The sequence below is a fragment of the Mirounga leonina genome, unplaced genomic scaffold (genome assembly GCF_011800145.1).
Source record: "Mirounga leonina isolate KUSES-001 unplaced genomic scaffold, KU_Mleo_1.0 Mir_173, whole genome shotgun sequence".
In the NCBI taxonomy this organism is placed as follows: Eukaryota; Metazoa; Chordata; class Mammalia; order Carnivora; family Phocidae; genus Mirounga; species Mirounga leonina.
This window is the reverse complement of record NW_023270447.1, coordinates 61,520,748-61,543,699: the sequence shown is the minus strand read 5'-3', so window position 1 is coordinate 61,543,699 and position 22,952 is coordinate 61,520,748. Positions and strand designations below refer to the sequence as shown.

Sequence of the window (22,952 nt, the reverse complement as noted above, 5' to 3'; positions counted from 1 at the left end):
TTCATCTTCTCATACAGATATAATAAAGGAAAAAGAGAAAAGAAAAAAAGGAAAAAAATTTCCTTGTGATGAGAACTGTCAGGATTTATTCTTTTAACATCTTTCCTATATATCATACGGCAGTGTTAATTGTAGTCATGTTGTACATGATTTATCTTATAATTAAAAGTTTGTACCTTTGGGCCACCTTCCTCCAATTCCGCCGCCACCCCCCGCCTCTGTTAGCAACAAGTCTGATCTTTCTGTATGAGTTTTATTTCATTTTTAGATTCCACACGTAAGTGAGATCATACAGTATCTGTCTTTCTCCATCTGACTTATTTCACTTACCATAATGCCTTCAAGGTCCAGCCACGTTTTCCCAAAAGGTAAGATTTCCTTGTTTTTTTTTTTTATGCCTGAATAATATTCCATTGTATGTATATATACCACAGCTTCTTTTTTGTTTTTTTCTTAAGTAAGCTCTACACCTAACGTGGGGCTTGAATCCTTGACCCTGAGATCAAGAGCCACATGCTCTATCGACTGAGCCAGCCGGGCGCCGCCTATCCCACAACTTCTCTATCCCTACATCCATCAGTGGACAGGTAGGTTGTTTCCATGTCCTGGCTGGTGTAAATAATGCTGCTATGAACATGGGGCTGCAGATATCTTTTGAATTCGTGTTTTTGTTTTCTTTGGATATATTCCCAGAAGTGTAATTGCTGGATCATATGGTAGTTCTATTTTTAATTTTTTGAGGATTCTCCATACTGTTTTCTTTTTTTCTTTTTTTTTTTTAAAGATTTTATTTATTTATTTGAGAGAGAGAATGAGAGAGAGAGAGCATGAGAAGGGGGAGGGTCAGAGGGAGAAGCAGACTCCCTGCCGAGCAGGGAGCCTGATGCGGGACTCGATCCCGGGACTCCAGGATCATGACCTGAGCCGAAGGCAGTCGCTTAACCAACTGAGCCACCCAGGCGCCCCTCCATACTGTTTTCTATAGTGGCTGTGCCAATTTACATTCCTACCAACGGTGCACAAGGGTTCCCTTTTCTCCACATCCATGCCAGCATTTATCTCTTGCCTTTTTGATGATGGCCATTCTGACCGGTGTGAAGAGATGTGTCATTGTGGTTCTAATTTGCATTTCCCAGATGACTAGTGATGTTAAGCATCTTTTCATTTACCTATTGGCCTTTCATATGTCTTCTTTGGAGAAACGGCTACTCAGGTCCTCTGCCCATTTTTTAATTGGGTTGTGGTTTTTTTGCTACTGACTTGTATGAGTTGTTTATATATTTTGGATATTATCTGCTTATCAGATAAATGGTTTGCATATTTTTTTTTCCTACTCTGGAGGTTTTCTTTTCACTTTGTTGATGGTTTCTTTTGCTGTGCAGAAGCTTCTAGTTTGATGTAGTCTCACTGGTTTATTTGTTGTTTGTGCTTTAGGTGTCATATTTATGGTAATATTATTAGCAAATTTTTATATAATACCTTACAATTTATAGGCATTCCATTTATTTGAAATGCCACAGAAATAAAAAATGTCTAGAGCATTAGCATCTGCGGGGCTGGAGTATCACAGGCATTCAGTAAAGGCACACAAACCTCCCTGAGTAAATTACAAAGAGTAGAAAACCTTGAAGAACCCAGGGGGCTTGGCAATGAGAAATCTAGCTTGAAGTGCACTGTGGATCAATTTTTTAATGGGACCAGACTAAGAGAATATGCAGGTGAAGGTCAAACTCAGACAAACAAAGGGGCAGGGCCCTGAGGCATCTCCAAAGAGAACAGAGCAGTAACTGGAAAAACTTTCCTTGGAACGTCCTCGAAGCAAGCATTGAAGAAAGTTCTGAAAATGAATTAGGACTGCCCAAATCTGTGGATCAGTCCTTCAAAACCAGGAAGAGATTCAATCTGTTATTATTACTATTCACTTAAAAAGCTAAGACACTGCAAATATGATATACATCTAATTCTGAAGTATAACAGTGTCTGGGCATAATTAGAATATTCAAAGGGCTAATGCAAAGCAGAGAAATGAAGAGTTATCCAGTGAACCTATTTGGGTTAACCTTAGCAGATTAACCAAATTGAATAATGTACAAAAAGATTCCTTCCTTCTTTCTTTCTTTTTCTTTCTTTCCTTCCTTCCTTCCCTCCTTTCTCTTTTAGAGAAAGTGCAGGGGGGAGGGGCAGAGGGAGAGGGAGAGAGGGAATCCTAAGCAGGCCCCACATGGGGCTTGATCTCACAACCCCGTGATTATGACCTGAGCTGAAATCCAGAATTGGACACTTAACCCACTGAGCCACCCAGGTGCCCCAAGAGTCTTTATTAATTTTTTTTTAAAGATTTTATTTATCTGACAGAGAGAGACACAGAGAGAGAGGGAATACAAGCAGGGGGAGTGGGAGAGGGAGAAGCAGGCTTCCCGCAGAGCAGGGAGCCCGATGCGGGGCTCGATCCCAGGACCCTGGGATCATGACCTGAGTCAAAGGCAGACGCCTAACGACTGAGACACCCAGGCGCCCCTATTAATTTTTTTTTTTACCAGGAGACTACATTGAGGTTTTTTTGGTTAAAAAAATGACAGAAATCCTTGCAACTGAAATATTTAAATAATGTCTGGGATTTGCTTTTAAATACTCCAGGAAAAAAATGTGTGGGAGATCTATGAAATAAGATTGGCAAAATGTTCATGTCTATAGAAGTTCAGAGGAGGGAACAATGGCTCCCTGTGGAGTGGAAAAAGGAAGTAACAGTTTGCCTTACTAAATCACTATAATGACGCTAATTTGGAGATCATTGTCCCCAGTTCACGGGCAAAAAAATTGAGGTCACATTGCTAGTGGATGACAACGTAAGAACTTGAGCCTCAGTCTTACGACTTTGAAATCTTTCCTTTTGCTAATAACCCACACTGATTGTCTAAATGTGTTTTCTCAGATTCTGACATTTTACTGGAAATGGAGAAAAGTTTTTCTGTATAATGGAAACTTATTTACAATTCCTATATCTTTCACCTTTCATTATAGGTTCTCATCTCCACTTTTTTTGGTGAGTAATCTCTATACCCAGCACGGGGCGCAAACTCATGACCCTGAGATCAAAAGTCAGATGCCTTACCAACTGAGCCAGCCAGGCACCCCTCTTATCTCCATTTTGGGCAGTTATTTTGATTACTTTCTGACTCATGAAGTTGTTTTAATCTCATTTAATCTGAATTCATGATCCATCCATCTATGGTTGATTCCCACCATTCAGCACAGAATGAATATGGAATTTTTTTTTTAAAGATTTTATTTACTTGAGAGAAAGAGAGAGGGCATGAATGTGTAGGGGGATGCACAGAGGGAGAGGGAGAAGCAGACTCCTGATTCGGTGTGGGGCTCAATCCCAGGACCCTGGGATCATGACCTGAGCCGAAGGCAGACACTTAACCGACTGAGCCACCCAGGCGCCCTGGAATGTTTTTTGTTTGTTTTTGCAAAGATTCTCAAAGCAAGAGAGAGATGCCATGCATGCACATGCGTGCACATGCATATACACATGCATATACATGCATATACACACATAAACACAAAGTTTATGTTTAAGTACTTAAGTACAGTTTTTCCTTTTCACTACTTAGCAGTTAATTTGTGGCCTGCTATGCCCACTTCCTCTATCCAATTGCTTTTTCTTCCATGTTAAGTAGAGTCAAGCTTAACCCTTCTAGTGGGGTTTGTTGTTCCTTGCTACATGAAATACATTTGTCATCTTTGTGCCTGTAAATTGCATCTGGATTTGATCTGTTTCTGAAATGAAATTTACTAGAAATGCTGCTGTGATGACTATCCATTCATTCAGTAAACATTTATTAAATGCTGACTCAGGCTGGGTCCTGTGCTCAGGGTTTGTAGTACACAGATAAAAACAATAGCTAGGGGGCAGTACAGCATAATAGTGATTACGTGACTATGTGGTAGTGATAAGTAAGCACTAGTGATAAGTGAGTAGGGACTCCCTTGCCTGGGGTAAAATCCCAGCCCTGCCACTCAGTAGCGCAATGACTTAGATTGGGCAAATTGCTTAATCTCTCTGCGCCTCAATTTCTTCATCTGTAAATGGGTATAATAACAGCACCTACTGCATAGCTATGTTATGAGTTAACTGAAACCATGCACTTGTAGAGAGTTTAACACGGTGCTTAGATCCTAAGAAGTGTTATAAATGTGAGCTCTTCCTATTCCTCTGTAGGGTTCATAGAGGAAGGAGAGTAGAAGAAGAAAGTTGATCAGACTGGGGGTGGATTTTAAGGTTTTTATTTAAATTCCAGTTAATTAACATAGAGTGTAATATTATTTCAGATGTACAGTATAGTGATTCAACACTTCCATACATCACCTGGTGCTCCTCACAACAACTGCACTCCTTGATCCCCATGACCTATTTCCCCCATTCCCCCTGCCCACCTCCCCTCTGGTAGCCAGTTTCTTCTCTATAGTTAAGAGTCTGTTTCTTGGTTTGTCTCTCTCCCTTTTCTATTTCCTTTGCTTACATGTTTTGTTTCTTAAATTCCACATATGAGTGAAATCATGTGGTATTTATCTTTCTCTGACTGACTTATTTCACTTAGCATAATACTCTCTAGCTCCATCTATGCTGTTGCAAATGGTAAGATTTCATTCTTTTTGATGGCTGAGTAATATTCCATTGTACATATATACCACATCTTCTTTATTCATTCACCAATCAGTGCACACTTGGGTTGTTTCCAGAATTTGGCTGTTGTAAATAATGCTGCTATAAATATTGGGGTGCATGTATCCCTTTGAATTAGTATTTTTGTATTCTTTGGGTAAATACCCAGGAGTGCAATTGCTGGATCATACGATAGTTCTATTTTTAACTTTTTGAGGAACCTCCATACTGTTTTGCAGAGTGGCTGCACCAGCTTGCATTCCCATCAACAGTGCAAGAGGGTTCCCCTTTCTCCACATTCTCGCCAACACCTGTTGTTTCTTGTGTTGTTAATTCTAGCCATTCTGGCAAGTGTGAAGTGATATCTCATTGTAATTTTGATTTGCATTTCCCTGATGCTGAGTGATGTCGAGCATCTTTTCATGAGTCTATTGGCTATCTGTATGTCTTCTTTGGAAAAATGTCTATTCATGTCTTCTGCCCTTTTTTAAATTGGATTATTCATTTTTGGGGTTTTGAATTTTATAAGTTCTTTTTTTTTTTAAAGATTTTATTTATTTATTTGACAGAGAGAGAGATAGCAAGAGCAGTAACACAAGCAGGGGGAATGGGAGAGGGAGAAGCAGGCTTCTTGCCGAGCAGGGAGCCCGATGTGGGACTCGATCCCAGGACCCTGGGATCATGACCTGAGCCGAAGGCAGACGCTTAATGACTGAGCCACCCAGGCGCCCGCAATTTTATAAGTTCTTTATATATTTTGGATACTAACCCTTTACTGGGTATGTCATTTGCAAATATCTGCTTCCATTCTGTAGGTTGCCTTTTAGTTTCGTTGATTGTTTCCTTCACTGTGCAGAAACTTTTTATTTTGATGAAGTCCCAATGGTTTATTTTTGATTTTGTTTCCCATGCCTCAGGAGACATATCTGGAGGGGCGCCTGGCCAGCTCAGTTGGTGGAGTGTGTAACTCTTGATTTCAGGGTTATGAGTTCAAGCCCCATGTTGGGTGTAGAGATTACTTAAAAATAAAATCTTAAAAAAAAAAAGAGAGAAACCTATTTAGAATTATTATTAGAAATTATTAGAAATTATTATTAGAAAAACCTATTAGAATTGCTATAGCTGATGTCAAAGAAGTTACTGCCTATGTTCTCTTCTAGGATTTTTATGGTTTCAGATCTCACATTTAGGTCTTTAATCCATTTTGAATTTATTTTGGGGTATCGTGTAAGAAACTGGTTAAAATGTCTATACTACCCAAAGCAATCCACACATTTAATGCAAACCCTATCAAAATACCAACAGCATCTTTTACAGAGCTAGAACAAGCAATCCTAAAACTTGTATGGAATCACAAAATACTCCAAATAGCCAAAGCAACCTTGAAAAAGAAAAAGCTGGAGGCACCACAATTCTGGACTTCAAGTTATATTACAAAGCTGTAATGATCAAAACAGTATGGAATTGGCACAAAAATAGACAGATCAATGGAACAGAATAGAAAACCCAGAAATGAACCCATAATTACATGGTCAGTTAATCTCCAACAAAGCAGGAAAGACTATCCAAGGAGAAAGAGAATGACTCTTCAACAAATGGTGCTGGGAAAACTGGACAGCAACATGGCGGTGGATGTTTTAAGAAAAGTGTGCAGACACAGAAACATTTGAGATCAGCCTTGAAGGATTAATTCAAGTTTACTGGGGCAAGGGAGGCAGGAGGGTGATTCCAAGTATAAAGGCCTGGACCTAGTGGTCCAGGCTGTACATATTTGAAGGGCCTTCTTTCTCCTGAGCTCCTTAGGACCTAGGGGTATGGGTGCTAGATCAGATGACTCTGTTTGGCAACTGTATCACAGGTCAACTCCTTCCTCTACATATTCCTCTTGACTTCACTCCTCCACTAGAACTGATCACAAAGGCACACTTCACCACCAAAAAACTTCTTGCCCACAAACTCCCTATCAGAGTCTTTTTTCAAGGAATTTAACCTACAACATCATGAATGATACTAATTGTAATTTGAAATAGAAAAAATATTATTTGTGTGCACAATGTAGAAGGCTCACTATGGAGAGCCAGCTAGGGGAGATACACATTAATTTATTCATTAAACCAACATGATGCAGTTATCCAACATTGTAGTAAGGAATATTCTGTACTTCTTCACATCTAAGCATCTTTGCTGTGCATACAGTCTTGGATAAATGGACTTATTGTTTTATTTTTTTTAAAGATTGATTGATTGTAGAGAGAGGAGAGAGAGCACACGCAGGAGGGGCACAGGGAGAGAGAATCTCAAGCAGACTCCACACTGAGCATGGAGCCCATCACAGGGCTCAATCTCACCACCCCGAAATCACAACCTGAGCCAAAACCAAGAGTCAGATGCCCAACCAGCTGTGCCACCCAGATGCCCCTGGACTTACTGTTTTAAATACGATTCCTTAATCTCTTCAAACTATTTTCTATGGAAAACTTCAAACCAATGCAAATAGGCAAATAATACACTGAACCCTCCCCATCATCCAGCTTCGACAGTAATCATGTAGTAGCCAACCTTGTTTCATCTAGATCACTACCCTCACCCTCACATTGCCCCTTCTGTGATATTTTAAAGCAAATTCCAGAAACCATACTTCATCAATACACACATATCTTAAAAGTGAATCTCCAAAAGATAAGAACTGCTATTTTGACACATCATAACATTATCTTATCTAAAAATTAATGGGAATTTCTGAAGTCAGAAAATAAATATATGAAGACATATATTAAGACAGATCTTTGGGATGCCTGGGTGGCTCAGTCGTTGGGCGTCTGCCTTCGGCTCAGGTCATGATCCCAGGATCCTGGGATCGAAGCCCACATCGGGCTCCCTGCTCGGCGGGAAGCCTGCTTCTCCCTCTCCCACTCCCCCTACTTGTGTTCCTGCTCTCGCTGTGTCTCTCTCTGTCAAAAAAATAAATAAAATTTAAAAAAAAAAAAAAGAATTGCAGCTGAGCTTTCCCCCTTTTTGCCGCCATCTTGGTGTGTGTGGCTGACTGTTCTCTGTCATGTTTTCTCACGAGACTTTCGGAATCAAGGGATTCCTGGCCAAGAAACAAAAGCAGAATCATCCCATTCCCCAGTGGATTCGGATGAAAACTGGTAATAAAATCAGGTACAACTCTAAGAGGAGGCACTGGAGAAGAACCAAGCTGGGTCTGTAAGGCATCACACATCATGAGATGCCACACCTAATAAGCACACATTTTTAAGCTGCATGAAGATCATGTGTTCCTATCCTACCACTCTGTAAACATCCCTCCTACCTGGCCATGTTTTATCAGGGAAATGATTTTTCTCTGTTACTATGCCTCTGAACCAGGTTGGTTCAGTAATAAGTGTGAGACCTCTCGGCTGAAAAAAAAAAAAGAATTGCAGCTGAGGTGTAGTTCGGCCATCATAGGACAACTGATCTTTAAGGACCTGGAAGATTAAATCTAGTCCTACTGTTATCCTATCATCTGTCATCATTGTCTTATTATTCACCAGGTTTTACTAAGTGCTAATCATGGCATCCAGGACTGGGCTGGGTGTCATGCTGTAATAATTAGAACTATTTATTGAGTCCCTACTGCAGGCCAGCTACTTTATTTAGGTTATCTGTAATCATCACAGCAACCCTGCAATGCAAGTTTTATTATCCCCATTTTAGAGAAGAAAACTAGATTTCAAGAAGATAAAATGACTTTCCTAAGGCCACACAATTGGCAAATGGCAGAAGCAGAGGTGGTATATAAATGCAGATCTGTCTGGCCCAAAGGTCTCCTTTTTCCACTAACCCCCAGTCCTTTGAAAACCCACTGAATTATAAGAATGATCCCTGCCTTCAACAGGATTATATCTATGTAGGAGAAAGAGATAAATTGCTGAAACAATTAAAGACTATCAGATAAGAAAACACTATATAGAACATGAACAATGAAACTGTGTGCAGTTTGCAAGCAGTGATTGCTATAAATGAACAGGAAGGAGGAGGGGGGCCATCAGTGTTGATTGAAGTTCCTGGGGGAGGTTTCATCAAGCAATGCAGGAATTATTGCAAATATAAAAGCTTTACCAATGAGCAAAGGGTCCTTTGCACAAGCCTCTTCTCCCTTGGGATCCATGTCACATTGACACAAAGATTTTGTCACCATGGCAACTGGTCATTGGACCAATGAAATAATCAGTTGTCATGGTAACATGATCTCCATCTTACTCCCACCAGGCACCTGTTCCAAATCATCACATCCTCCAACAACCTCATGCCACCTCAGTGCTCCTTTCTTTTTTCCCTAGTCACCCTGTTACCCAGCCACCTATGTTTGAGCCCCTAAATATATAACTAGATGTATATATGAGACTATTAAAGGGAGAGCAAAGGAAAGTGACTTTGTAGTATAGAGCTTCAGTACAGATGGGGGAAACCCTCTAAAATGAAAGAGTTGAATGAGCCAGAGCACTGAAGAAAAAGAGCATGTGATGCTTCCCACCCCTCACCCCCCATGTTTCCCTAAGTAAAATTCCTTTGGATTTTGAAACATTGCACTTCCTGATTCTCCTCCTATTTCTATTCATTCACTGGGTCCTTTTCCTCCTCCTGTCTCCTAAATGCAGTTATCTCTCAAGGCTCCATCCTTTGTGTCTGTTCTTTCTCTAAACAGCACTGCCCAATAGAGTAGCCACCAACCACGTGATGGTTATAGAGCCGTTGAAATTAATTATAGATGTACTGAACTGAAAAGCGCTATAAGTATAAAATGCATACCAGATTTTAGAGACTTCATACCAAAAAGAGAATATAAAATATCTCATTAATACTTTTTATAGTAATTATATGTTGAAATGATAATAATTAGGATATGTTGAGTACAACCAAGTATGCCATTAAAATTTAATTTTATCTATTCCTTTTTAATGTATTTAACATGGTTACTAAAAAATTTAAATTGCAAATGTGGCTCACATTCACGATTTGTGTTATATTTCTATTGCACAACACTGCTCTAAATTTTCTCTTTCAAGCCATCTCACCCATGCTTTAGGGGTCAAGTGTCTCCTCTATGAGATGATTCTAGGATTGCAAATCCCAGTGTCTTTTCTGAGATCCAAACCCACATTTCCAATGGCCAGAAATTCTGGCTCTTTCACAAATAACAAGCTTCTTAGCTTTGCAAGAACAAAGCCATGAGCTTTCCTTCAAAACCTGTTCTTTCTCCTGATTGACTTTATTAAACTTTTGTGTTATTTTCTTACTGCTACTGTAACAAATTACCACAAACTTGGTGGCTTAAAATAACACAGATTTACTATCTTACAGTTCTGTAGGTCTGAAGTCTGAAATGGGACCCACTGGGCTAAAATTAAGTTGTCTTCAGGCTGGATTTTCCTCTGGAGGCTCTAGGAGAGAATCCATTTTCCTTACCTTTTCCAGCCTCTAGAGGCTGCGTCATTCTTTGGCTCCTGACGCCCTTCCGTCTTCCAAGCCAACAATGACAGGTCAAGTCTTTCTCAGGCTGTATCCCTCTGGCACTAACTCTCCGGCTTCCCTCTTTCACTTCTTAGCTCTCTTGAGATTACCCTGGGCCCATCAGGATAATCCAGGATAATCTCCTCATTTAAAGGTCAGCTGATTAGCAAATTTATTTCCACATTCAATCTTAGTTCTCCCTTGCCATGTAACATAACATATTCACGGTTCTAGGGGTTAGGGTGTGGACATTTCATCTGAAAGGGCTGGACAGAGAGGAAGAATCTGTGTGCAAGGCTAACAAGAAAAGAAATGGTAATCAGGGCAGATAGCTCTCCTTGCTTTCAAGGCAACCACCAACAGATAGGAAGCAATGAAAGGCGCTAGCTGGTATGAACATCAACGGTCTAACACCTTTCTTAGTTTACCGCATAATCTACCTCCTCTAAGACTCCTTTCCTGATCACTCCTTTTCCCCAGTTACACCTCCCCTCCATGACAGTTTTTGTACATCCTAGACATCTGTCTTACTTTTTTTGTATCATGATTATGTCTGTATGCACTTGGTCTTAACCTCTCTACTAGGTTGGAAAATATTTTGTGAACAGGAACTATTTGGTTTTTGTTTGCTTGTTTGTTTTTTGTTTTGTTTTTATTATTAAGTAAACTCTCCACCCAACGTGGGACTTAATCTCACGACCCCAAGATCAAAAGCCGCACACTACCGACTGAGCCAGCCAGGCACCCCAGGAACTATTTGTTTCACCTTTGTTTTTAACCATGATGGCCTAATGTGATACTTAATGTCATTTCCCAGTAACTATTTCTTGAATTTAGTTGAATGGAGACAACTTACGTCGACTTATAAAGCATGTGCTTTGTCACCACAACCAGATTTCCTTAAACAGTGAACACTTTTTATTTATTTATTTATTTTTAAAGATTTTATTTATTCATTTGAGAGAGAGAGAGTATACAAGCATGGGGCACGGTAGGCAGAGGGAGAGGAAGAAGCAGCCTCCCTGCTAAGCAAGGAGCCCGATACAGGGCTCGATCCTAGGATCCCGGGATCACGACCTGAGCCAAAGGCAGACACTTAACCAACTGAGTCACCAGGCACCAAGTGAACACTTTTTAAATCAACTTCCACTTAACTGATACTCTCCATTCTGTTTTAAAAGAATCATCAGTGCGGGGCACCTGGCTGGCTCAGTTGGTGGAGCACGTAACTCTTGATCTCGGAGTTATAAATTCGAGCCCCATGTTGGGTATAGAGATTACTTAAAAATAAAATCTTAAAAAAAAAAAAAAAAGAACCATCAGTGTAATCCTTGTAGGTAATGGGCTGCTGTGCATGTGAGTTTTATGCTCATCCAGGGTCAGCTGTATTTGATTTCATAACCTATTGATGCCAGGTGTACTTAAATTATAAAACCGACTACCTCAGTTGGTTAAGCGTCTGCCTTGTGAACAGATTAAAGGAGAAAACCTGACCATTCCAATAAATAAAAAAAAAAAAATCAACAAAATTTAATACTCATTCATGATTTCTTTCTTTTTTTTTAAGATTTATTTATTTATTTATTTGACAGAGAGAGAACACACAAGCAGGGGAGCAGCAGAGGGAGAGGGAGAAGCAAGGCTTCCTGCTGAGCAGGGAGCCCGATGCGGGGCTCGATCCCAGGACCCTGGGACCATGACCTGAACCAAAGGCAGACGCTTAATGACTGAGCTGCCCAGGCACCCCTCATTCATGATTTCTAAAAATCTTTAAAACTGAGATCAGAAGCCATTGTTGTTATTTACAAATATCGTGATTGATTACATACAAAAACCCTAGATAATCCACAGAATAGAATCTATTAAAACTGGTCTTCTTCCTGCCTTGTCTTCGGCGTTTTTGTTCTCAGAGCCGCTGATAGCAAGATGTCTTCAGGAAATGCCAAAATTGGGCATCCTGGCCCCAACTTCAAAGCCACGGCTGTTATGCCAGATGGCCAGTTCAAAGACCTCAGTCTATCTGACTACAAAGGAAAAGACACTGTGTTCTTCTTTTACCCTCTTGACTTCACCTTTGTGTGCCCCACTGAGATCATTGCTTTCAGTGACAGGGCAGAAGAATTTAAGAAACTCAACTGTCAAGTGATTGGTGCTTCTGTGGATTCTCATTTCTGTCACCTGGCATGGATCGACACACCCAAGAAACAAGGAGGACTGGGACCCACGAACATTCCCTTGGTATCAGACCCCAAGCATACCATTGCTCAGGACTATGGAGTCTTAAAGGCTGATGAAGGCATCTCGTTCAGGGGCCTCTTTATCGTTGATGATAAAGGTATCCTTAGGCAGATCATGGTAAATAACCTTCCTGTTGGCCGCTCTGTGGATGAGACTCTGCGACTGGTTCAGGCCTTCCAGTTTACTGACAAGCGTGGGAAAGTGTGCCCCGCTGGCTGGAAGCCTGGCAGTGATACCATGAAGCCTGATGTCCAGAAGAGCAAAGAATATTTCTCTAAGCAGAAGTGAGCGCCAGGTCATTTTAGGGCTGGGCTGCAGTGGGTGGCCATGAAAACAAAATCTTTTTTGTATTATTGTCATGCTTAGAACATAAAACTTTAGACACTGTGCAGATGTGGTATGGGGACAGGACAGGCCTTTCCTGCAGGGGTTAGGGAGGCCAGCCTTTCTTCCTCTGGAGAGAAGGGCCTGAGCTGTTATGGGGCAGGCCAACTGTTATGTACAGTAGTAGGGCATCACTTTTTGTCTTTTGTTGTTTCTATTAAACTTGAACTGAGGAAGAAAAAAGGAATCTGCTAAAACTAATAAGAGAGTTTAGCAAACGTGCTGTATTCAGGATCAATACAGAGAAATCAGTAGTCTTTCAACATCAGTAAATAATCAGAACTTGTGGTAAGAACAAAGATCCCATTTACAATAAGGAAAAGAATAAGATTACTAGGAATCAATCTGACCAAAAGTGTCATTGTGAAGAAAATTACAAAATTGAAGAATACCTGTACATACACACAGAGAGAGATCTGAATAAATGGAGAGATCTACCAGGTTCATGAATTGGAAAATTTAATGACATAAACATGTAAGTTCTTCCCAAATTAGTTCATAAATCCAATATAATTTTAAATAAAATCCAAATATGACTATTTGTGAAACTAGACAGACTGGTCTTAAAATTCATATAGGAGAGAAAAAGGATAAGACAGTTTTGAAGATGAGAACAAAATAGACCGTTCCTCCAGCTACCAACTTACTTTAACGTTACAGTTAACATGGTGTGATCCTGGCTTGAGGATAGACACGTTGGTGGACAGAATAGAAAAGAGACTCTGGAAAGAGGTCTGTGAATATATGCAGACTGGATATATTCAACAGTGGCATTATAATGGCGGGGGGTGGATGGGTGGAGAATGAACTATTCAATTATAAGGAAATTGGTTGTAAAGAATTCAAATAATATACCTGGACCCACCTGTCCCTGGAAGCCCCAGAAGCTGTTGATGTTTCTTCCTGTACTACTTCTAGTTGTCTCAATCTCACCATAGAGTGAGAACCTGGCTTTGGTGGGGCTTCCATTGCTCCCAACACAGCAGAAGTGGTTCTGGTGCCCAGGTCCCACCTTACCAAACTCATGCCTCTTCCATCACTGTCAGGCTCAGATAAAGCATCAAGCTCCATACAACAGTGCTGGAGACTGGTTTGCCCACTGGCTACACAGAGAAAATGTGTAACTCAACCCGGAAGTGAGTAAAATTCCAGTGGAGTAAACTTCAACCAAGAACAGGGAGGAGAAAAGAGGATCCGGCAGATAAACTGTTTGCCCTTCTTCCTCTCTCTGATGGACTATTCAGAGGTGTGGTGCATACACAGAACATGTCGGAAAGATGTCCTAGGTGACCCGGGCTGGATTTCCTTGGGATGCTATGGCCAGCTTGGCAACATATCAACTGATATTTGTTTTCTTTTCTTCTACTCTCCATTTCCCTTCTCCTTAACTCTTGCTGCCTTGGGATTACTCCTCTCAATACTTCAGCAAGAGGTGGTGCCTTGGGTTCTATTTTTCAGAGAACCTGGGGTAAGATGGTTGTGTATACAGAAAAAAAGAAAGCTAGGTCCCTACCCCCCACACCATACTGAAAACCATATCAAAGTGGAATAAAGACCTAAACATTAGAAATAAAGCTTAAAACATTTTGAAGAGAATGTTAGGAGAACCTTTTTCTCAGAATAAGCAAGTATTTCTTAAAACCTAAAAGCACAAACGATGACAGAAAAGATTGATAAATGTGATTACCTATAGTTTAGAAACATTTATTCAACAAAAGATGACATGAACAGGGGTGCCTGGCTGGCTCAGTTGGAGGACTGTGCGATTCTTGATCTCGGGGTTGTGAGTTCGAGCCGCATGTTGGGTGCAGAGATTTATTTAAAAATCTTTTAAAAAAAGAAAAGATGACATAAACAAAGATAAATTACAAGCTGCAATCTGAGAAAAATATTTGCAATTCATTTAATCGACTAGGCTAGGTATCCAGAATTTAACAAAAACTTCTACAAGTCAAGAATAAAAGATAACAGAGAAGTGAGCAAAGGACAGAAACAAGCAATTCCTAGAAGACTTCTGGATTGCCAATAAACATATGAAGAGATAAGGAACCTCATTATCAAACTAAAATCACTTGAGATACCATTCCACACCTATCTAACTGGGAGAAAACTTGAAAGAATGATAGGGTGAGTGTTGGGTATGGAGCAATGAACTCTCACACACTGCTAGAAAGAGCATCAACTGCTACAACCATGTTAGAAAATAATTGGATGATATACTTATAAAGATATGCATGCCCTTTGACTCCCAAATTCAATTTTTCTTTTCTTTTCTTTTTTTTAAGATTTTATTTATTTGTCAGAGAGAGAGATAGGCAGAGGGAGAAGCAGGCTCCCCACTAAGCCTGATGTGGGACTTGATCCCAGGACCCTGGGATCATGACCTGAGCCAAAGGCAGACACTTAACCAAGTGAGCCCCCCAGGCATCCCTGTTTTGTTTTTAAGATTTTATTTATTTGTGAGAGAGAGAGAGCGCGCATGAGCAGGGGGGAGGGGCAGAGAGAGAGGGTGAAGCAGATTCTCCATTGAGCAGGGAGCCTGACATGGGGTTCGATCCCAGGACCCTGGGATCATGACCTGAGCCAAAGGCAAACACTTAACCAAGTGAGCCCCCCAGGCGTCCCTATATTGTCTATACTGCAGAAACTCCCACATGTATCTACAAGGAGATTTATGAAGGAATGATCGCTGCGGTGTTGTTTGTAATGGAAAAAAATGGACATAAATGTTCAACAAGAGAAAAAAACAAGTTTTGAAATATTTACAAAATACTATGAATTGAATGCAAATGTATTCACTAGAGCTCTATATAACAACAAGGATTAATTGTAAACACAGAATGATGAGAGAAAAAAATCAAGTTGCAGAATCATGTGTGCATGGGACACCATTTACATATAGAGCCCAAATATGTCAAACACAGTCATATACGTATTGGCGCACATATGTAATAAGTATAAAAACACATATGGGGTGTTGCAGTCGGTTGAGTGTCCAGCTCTTGCTTTCAGCTCAGGTCCTGATCTCAGGGTCATCTCAGCCCTGCGTCTGGCTCCATGCTCTGCAGGGAGTCAGCTATGGATTCCCACTTTCTCTCTCCCTCTGCCCCTCCCCCCTCAAATAAATGAACAAACAAACAAACGCATATGAGTAAGGTAAATGCTGAATTTGGGATAGTTGTCCTGGATGCGGAGGGTGGAATAGAAATGAAATCAGTGTGGAGTGCGTGCAGCAGGTTTCAACTCTATCTGTAATGTTTATTCCTTTTTGAAAACTCTGAAGCAACTTTAGCAAAATGTTAGCATTCATACAGCTCAATGTGGGTACAAGTGTTCCTTCTGTTTTTCTCCTTGTATGTTTGCAACATTTCATTAAGTTTTTTTTTTTCTAAATTGAGTGGAATGCTTTGAAAAGATCCAGTAAAAGCTGAGTCACAGAAAAACAGAAAAGCACAAAAATTACCATTGAAATAAGTGTGGGCAAAACAATTGTAAAAAGTTGGGTAAATAATTCTAAGCACAGTAATTTCAAGTCCTGACACAGATTTCCTTCTCAGGTGTGTTGAAGTTCTTGCTCCACTTTAAAGAAACCCAAAGTGGGGCGCCTGGCTGGCTCAGTTGGTGTAGCACGTGACTCTGGACCTCAGGGTCCTGAGTTCAAGCCCCATGTTGGGCGTGGAGCTACTTTAAAAAAAAAAAAGAAAGAAAGAAACCCAAAATGGAAATCATCAAAATGCATATTGTGGTTGTAAGTTGCTCAAGAAAGATAATGCAGAGCTCCAGAGGACTCATTCTCAACCTTGCCTTACATCAAACATTGGTGTGTGAATGTATATAAATATGCTTGATGTTAAAATGAAATATTAAACGTAAGTATAGGTCCCATTCTGTGATTTCTTTCTTTAACAGAATTATTCAATTTCTGGTCCTGATCTGTTGGATAAGACTTCTTCAGTAATCATTCCAAGGTCTATTAACACATATTAAAGGCCTCCGTGCTATGCATTGAACTAGGTACAGATGGCTCCCTGAAGGAGTGAGTGAACCAAGGAGGTGAGGGTGCAAGCATTCTGGGCAGAGGATAAAATGGGAGCAAATTCAGCAAAACATGGACAGGAAATAGAGCATGGATTTCTTCTCCTGGAATGTGTAGGAGCAGGAAAGAAGTTGAAATAAGGTTATGGTAAGACCGAAGAAAGAGGTACTTGACTTTTGTCTTAATCTCAATTTTAGTATACCGTAGTTTCCAAATTGAATGCATTTTACTCATCATGTTTTTTCTTTATTCATCATATTTTGAGTTGTCATGTCAGAGAGTGCTCAAACGCAGTTTCTAAAGCACTTTGGAAAAAGCCTATGTTGGGACACGTGGGTGGCTCAGTTGGTTGAGTGTCTGCCTTTGGCTTGGGTCGTGATCCCAGGGTTCTGGGATGGAGTCCCGTGTCGGGCTCCTTGCTCAGTGGGGAGCCTGCTTCTCCCTCTCCTTCTGCCTGCCGCTTCCCCTGCTTGTGCTCACTCTCTCTTTCTGACAAATAAATAAATAAAATCTTTTTAAAAAAAAAAGAAAAAGGAGGGGCGCCTGGGTGGCTCAGTTGGTTAAACGACTGCCTTTGGCTCAAGTCATGATCCTGGAGTCCCAGGATCAAGTCCCGCATCAGGACTGCTTCTCCCTCTGCTTCTCCCTCTCACCCTCCCCCCCTCATGTGCTCTCTCTCTCTCTCTCAAATAAATAAACAAAATCTTTAAAAAAAAAAAAAGTACTAAAAAAAAGGAAAAAGCCTATCCTGATGTCATTTCTAAGAATAACACAGTGGGATCAGGGTTATCTCTTTCACCTTCTATAAAAATTAGTAAATTGCCATATTTCTTTTTTAAGTAAATTTGATACAAAAAATTAATGCGCCTTTACTTTTTTTTTTTTTTTTAATTAATGCACTCTTACAGGGCGCCTGGGTGGCTCAGTTGGTTAAGCGTCTGCCTTTGGCTCAGGTCATGATCCTGGGGTCCTGGATCAAGCTCGGTGTAGGGCTCCCTGCTCTCTCTCACTCGTTCTCTCTCGGTCAAATAAAAAAATAAATAAAATCTTAAAAAGAATTAATGCACCTTTAAACAAAATAAAGACATTACAAATTGGGCCGTGGCTCCTTTGACCACCATCCCAATGCTAGTTCCCTGTCCCCACATATATTTTTTAAATTTTTAAAGATTTATTTATTTATTTTAGAGAGCAGGGGGCAGAGGGAGAAGGAGAGAGAACCTCAGGCAGACTCCCCACTGAGCATGGAATGTGATGCAGGGCCCGATCTCAGGACCCTGAGATCATGACCTAAGCTGAAATCAAGAGCCAGCTGCCTAACAGACTGAGCCGCCCACATTTAGCCAAAGTAATACAGGCGTCCCTCCCCTTCCCCACATATAACCCAAGTTAAGACTTACAGCTATGGAGCAAGATTCTCCAAGTTCAAATCTTTTGTTTGTTTGGTTGGTTTGGGTATGGTTTTTGATTTTTTTCTCTCAAAAAAAAAAAAAACCCACTTTATTGTTGTATGATTAATATGTAAAAAGAGATATATATTTAATGCATACAATTCAATGAGTTTGAGATTAAGTATATGCCTGTGAAATCATTACCACTATCAAGCCCACAGATGTTTCCATCCTCCCCCAAAGTTTTCTTCCTTCTCTTTATTATTATTTTTGTTGTGTGGTAAGAACATTTAACATAACATCTACCCTCTTAGCAAAATTCAATTATAAAATATAATCCTTTGGGGCACCTCGATGACACAGTAGGTTGTGACCAGTTCTTGGTTTGGCTCAGGTCATGATCTCAGGGTCCCCAGGATTGAGCCCCATGTAGGGCTCCATGCTTAGCCAGGAGTCTGCTTCTCTCCTTCTCCCTCTCCCTCTGCCCCTCTGCTCTCTAGCTCTCAAATAAATAAATAAGTAAATAAATCTTTAAAAAATAAAATAAAATATTGCTAGTTATAGGTGCTGTGCTGTAGAACAGATTTTCAGGACTTACTTATCTTGCATAACTGAAACTTTGTGCTCTGTGACCATCACCTCCCAGTTTCCCTCTCCCCCCAGCCCCTGTAACCACCGGACTACTCTCTTCTTCTATAAGTTCGACTATTTTAGATTCCACATATAAGAGAGATTATTTACAAATTCAAATCTTTTTTTTTTTTAAGATTGTATTTATTTATTTGACAGAGAGAGACACAGCGAGAGAGGGAACACAAGCAGGGGGAGTGGGAGAGGGAGAAGCAGGCTCCCCGCCGAGCAGGGAGCCTGATGGGGGACTCGATCCCAGGACACTGCGATCATGACCTGAGCCGAAGGCGGATGGTTAACGACTGAGCCACCCAGGCGCCCTACAAATTCAAATCTTGACTCTGCAACTTACGCATGACTTGATCAAGTCATTTAACCTCTCTCAGCTTCAGTTCATCATCATGAAGATGGTAGTGATACACATCTTATAGGGTCATTATAAGGATTAAATGAGGAAAATCTTTCAAAGGGCTCAGAGCAGTTTTTTTTTTTTTTTAATAGAGAACACTCAATAATATGCTATTATTGGCTGTTATTTTCAGGTTGATAGTATCTCAGCCTTTACTCTTATGTTTTAAATCTACACATACCTGCAGATAACATTGTTTTGTGTGAGGTTGATTTTACTAGGGTATCATACCAAACATATTGGTCGACAAAACATTTGTTTTGTCACCAAGAATAAATCCTGGAGGTCATTCTCTGCACATAAAAATCAACCTTGTCGGGCGCCTGGGTGGCTCAGATGGTTAAGCGTCTGCCTTCAGCTCAGGTCATGATCTCAGGGTCCTGGGATCGAGTCCCGCATCAGGCTCCCTGCTCCTTGGGAGGCTGCTTCTCTCTCTGCCTCTCTCTCTCTGTCTCTGTCTCTCATGAATAAATAAATAAAATCTTTAAAAAAAAAAAAAAATCAACCTTGTCTTTTAAACCGTGCATAGCCAGTCCACTCCCAATAAAACTTAGACCTTTAAATTTTCCCCCAGTTTGTCCTAGGATGAGCAAAGCTGCCATGCACATCTTTATACAAGCCGCTTGTGCACGTGTTTGTTTGTTTGTTTAAGATTTTATTATTTATTTTTTTATTTGAGAGAGGGTGCACAAGCAGGAGGAGGAGCCAAGGGAGAGGGAGAAGCAGGCTTCCTGCTGAGCAGGGAAGCCTGACTTGGGGCTCGATCCCAGGACCCTGAGCCGAAGGCAGACACTCAACCCACTGAACCCCCCAGGCGCCCCTGTTTGTTTGTTTTGTTCTGTTTTGTTTTGTTTTAAGATTTTATTCATTTATTTGAGAGACAGAGAGAGTACGAAGCAGGGAGGGGCAAGGGGAGGGGAGGAGGAGAGGGACAAGCAGACTCCCTGAAGATCTATAACTGGAGAGCCACACCTGGGGCTCCATCCCAGGACACTGAGATCATGACCTGAGCAGAAGTCAGATGCTTAACCGACTGAGCCACCCAGGCGCCCCCAGTTTGTGCACTTGTAAGTGCTTCACTATGGTAGATGCTGAGAGAGGGAGCTCCCAGGTCATAATATACACACATTTAAAATTTTAGTCAGTGCTGCCATTTGCCCTCCCATGGCTGTGCCAATTTACATTCCTACCAGCAGTCTCTATGAGAATTAGGCATTTCAACTTTGTGAAAGCTTTTCGTATCCCTCCTAACACCTAATATTAACAATCTTTTAAATTCTAATCTAATGGGTGACATTTTTTTAAAGATTTTATCTTTAAATAATCTCTACACCCAACACGGGGCTCAAATTCACAACCCTGAGATCAAGAGACACTTGTTCTTCCAACTGAGCCAGCTGGGTGCCCCTGAAATTTTTTATTTTAAATTACATTTCCTTGATTCCTGGGAGAATTGATCAAAAGTGTGTTTTAATATGTATATTAGCCATTTGTGTTTTCCCATTTGTAAATTGTTGGTATCCTATTTTCTTTTTTGTTTGTTTGTTTATTAACTATAGGAGTTCTTTATACATAATGAGTCTTAATTCCTAATACATATACTACAAATATTTTTTCTCAGTCTGCTGCCTTTAGCTTACTTATGGTATCTATTGTTCTACAAAAGTTTTTAATAGTGACATAGTCAAATGTATCACTTCTCTTTTAAGGTTTTTTTCCTTTTATTTTTTTTTTAAGATTTTATTTATTTATTTGACAGAGAGAGACACAGTGAGAGAGGGAACACAAGCAGGGGGAGTGGGAGAGGGAGAAGCAGGCTTCCCGCAGAGCAGGGAGCCCGATGCTGGGCTCCATCCCAGGACCCTGGGATCATGACCCAAGCTGAAGGCAGATGCTTAACGACTGAGCCACCCAGGCGCCCTTAAGGTTTTTTTTCTATTTGAATCTCCCTCAGCAAGATTTTCCTTACTCCTTAGGTCATAAACATTTTTCTATAGTTTTTTTTCCTAATAATTTCATAGCATTTTTTTATATTCAGGTTTTTAATTAATCAGAAATGTATATTTTTTGGATACCAGGCTGGCTCAATCCGTAGAGCATGCAACTCTTGATCCTGGGATAGTGAATTCAAGCCCCATGTTGGTCATAGAGTTTACTTAAAAAAAAATGTACAGGGGCGTCTGGGTGGCTCAGTTGTTTAAGCATCTGCCTTTGGCTCAGTTCATTATCCCCAGGTCCCGGGATTGAGCCCTACATGGGCTCCCTGCTCAGTGGGGAGTTTGCTTCTCCCTCTCCCTCTGCCTCTCCCCTCTGGTTTGTGTGCTCTCTCTCTCACTCACTCACTCTCTCTCAAATAAATAAATAAAATCTTTTTAAAAATGCATATTTTTAATGGTATTGGTAAGAATCCAATTTGACTCTTTTCCCCAAAAGGATTTCCAATTGTCTCCAATTCCATTTTTTGGACATCAGCTTTATTGAGAGATAATTCTCATGCCGTACAACCCACCCATTTAAAATGTATGAGTCAATGAGGGCACCTGGCTGGCTCAATCAGTAGAGCATGCAACTCTTGATTTCAGGGTTGTGAGTTCAAGCCCCATGTCGGGTGTAGAGATTACTTAAAAATAAAATCTTACAAAAAATAAAAATAAATTAAAATGTACAAGTCGGGCGCCTGGGTGGCTCAGTCATTAAGTGTCTGCCTTTGGCTCAGGTCATGATCCCAGGGTCCTGGGATTGAGTCCCACATCGGGCTTCCTGCTCTGCGGGAAGCCTGCTTCTCCCTCTCCCACTCCCCCTGCTTGTGTTCCTGCTCTCACTATGTCTCTCTCTGTTAAATAAATAAAATCTTTAAAAAAATAAAAAAATAAAAATAAATAAAATGTGGGCGCCTGGGTGGCTCAGTTGGTTAAGCGACTGCCTTCGGCTCAGGTCATGATCCTGGAGTCCCGGGATCGAGTCCCACATCAGGCTCCCTGCTCAGCAGGGAGTCTGCTTCTCCCTCTGACCCTCCTCCCTCTCATGCTCTCTGTCTCTCATTCTCTCTCTCACAAATAAATAAAATCTAAAAATAAATAAATAAATAAATAAATAAATAAATAAATAAATAAATAAAATGTACAAGTCAATGGTTTTTAGTATATTCACAGAGTGGTACAATCATCTCCACGATAAATTTTAGAATATTTTCATCATCCCCAGAAGAACCTCATCCCCTTTTCACTCCAACCCTTTTCCCAGTCCTAGACAACCATTTGTCTACCTTCTGTCTCTATAAATTTGCCTATTCTGGACAGTTCATATAAAAATGGGATCATACAACATGTATGGGTCCTTTGTGTCCAACTGCTTTCACTTAGCATAATATTTCAAGGGCCATCCAAATTGTAGAATGTATCAGTATTTCATTCCTTTTATTACCAAAATATACCACATTTTATTTATCTGTGCATCAGTTGATGGACATTTGGGTTGTTTCCATATTTTTGTTATTATGAATAATGCTGCAATGAGCATCATGGCCCCAGGCAATCACTAATCTGGTACCTGTCACTATAGGTTAATATTCCCTTTTCTAGAATTTCATAGAAATAAAATCATATAGTATGTATTCTCTGGCTTTTCTTACCAAGCATAATGTTTGTAAGATTCATCCATGTTATTGTAGAGATCACTAGTGCACATGTTTTTATGGCT

General features: G+C 40.5%; 2 protein-coding genes across 2 annotated transcripts; both read left to right on the top strand.

Moving 5' to 3' along the window:
• The first annotated feature begins 7,724 nt into the window (after nt 1–7,724).
• Nucleotides 7,725–7,998, top strand: LOC118019549 (60S ribosomal protein L39-like). The gene has a single exon (XM_035018852.1). The coding sequence runs from the start codon at nt 7,725–7,727 to the stop codon at nt 7,878–7,880; it is 156 nt and encodes a 51-aa protein (XP_034874743.1). The 3' UTR covers nt 7,881–7,998.
• A 4,043-nt stretch (nt 7,999–12,041) lies between these two features.
• On the top strand, nt 12,042–12,960 carry LOC118019548 (peroxiredoxin-1-like). Its single transcript, XM_035018851.1, has one exon. The coding sequence runs from the start codon at nt 12,092–12,094 to the stop codon at nt 12,689–12,691; it is 600 nt and encodes a 199-aa protein (XP_034874742.1). The 5' UTR covers nt 12,042–12,091; the 3' UTR covers nt 12,692–12,960.
• Nucleotides 12,961–22,952: the final 9,992 nt, after the last annotated feature.

Coding starts and splice junctions, on each gene's coding strand:
- LOC118019549 (XM_035018852.1), top strand. CDS start 7,725: ATGTTTTCTCACGAGACTTTCGGAATCAAGGGATTCCTGGCCAAGAAA.
- LOC118019548 (XM_035018851.1), top strand. CDS start 12,092: ATGTCTTCAGGAAATGCCAAAATTGGGCATCCTGGCCCCAACTTCAAA.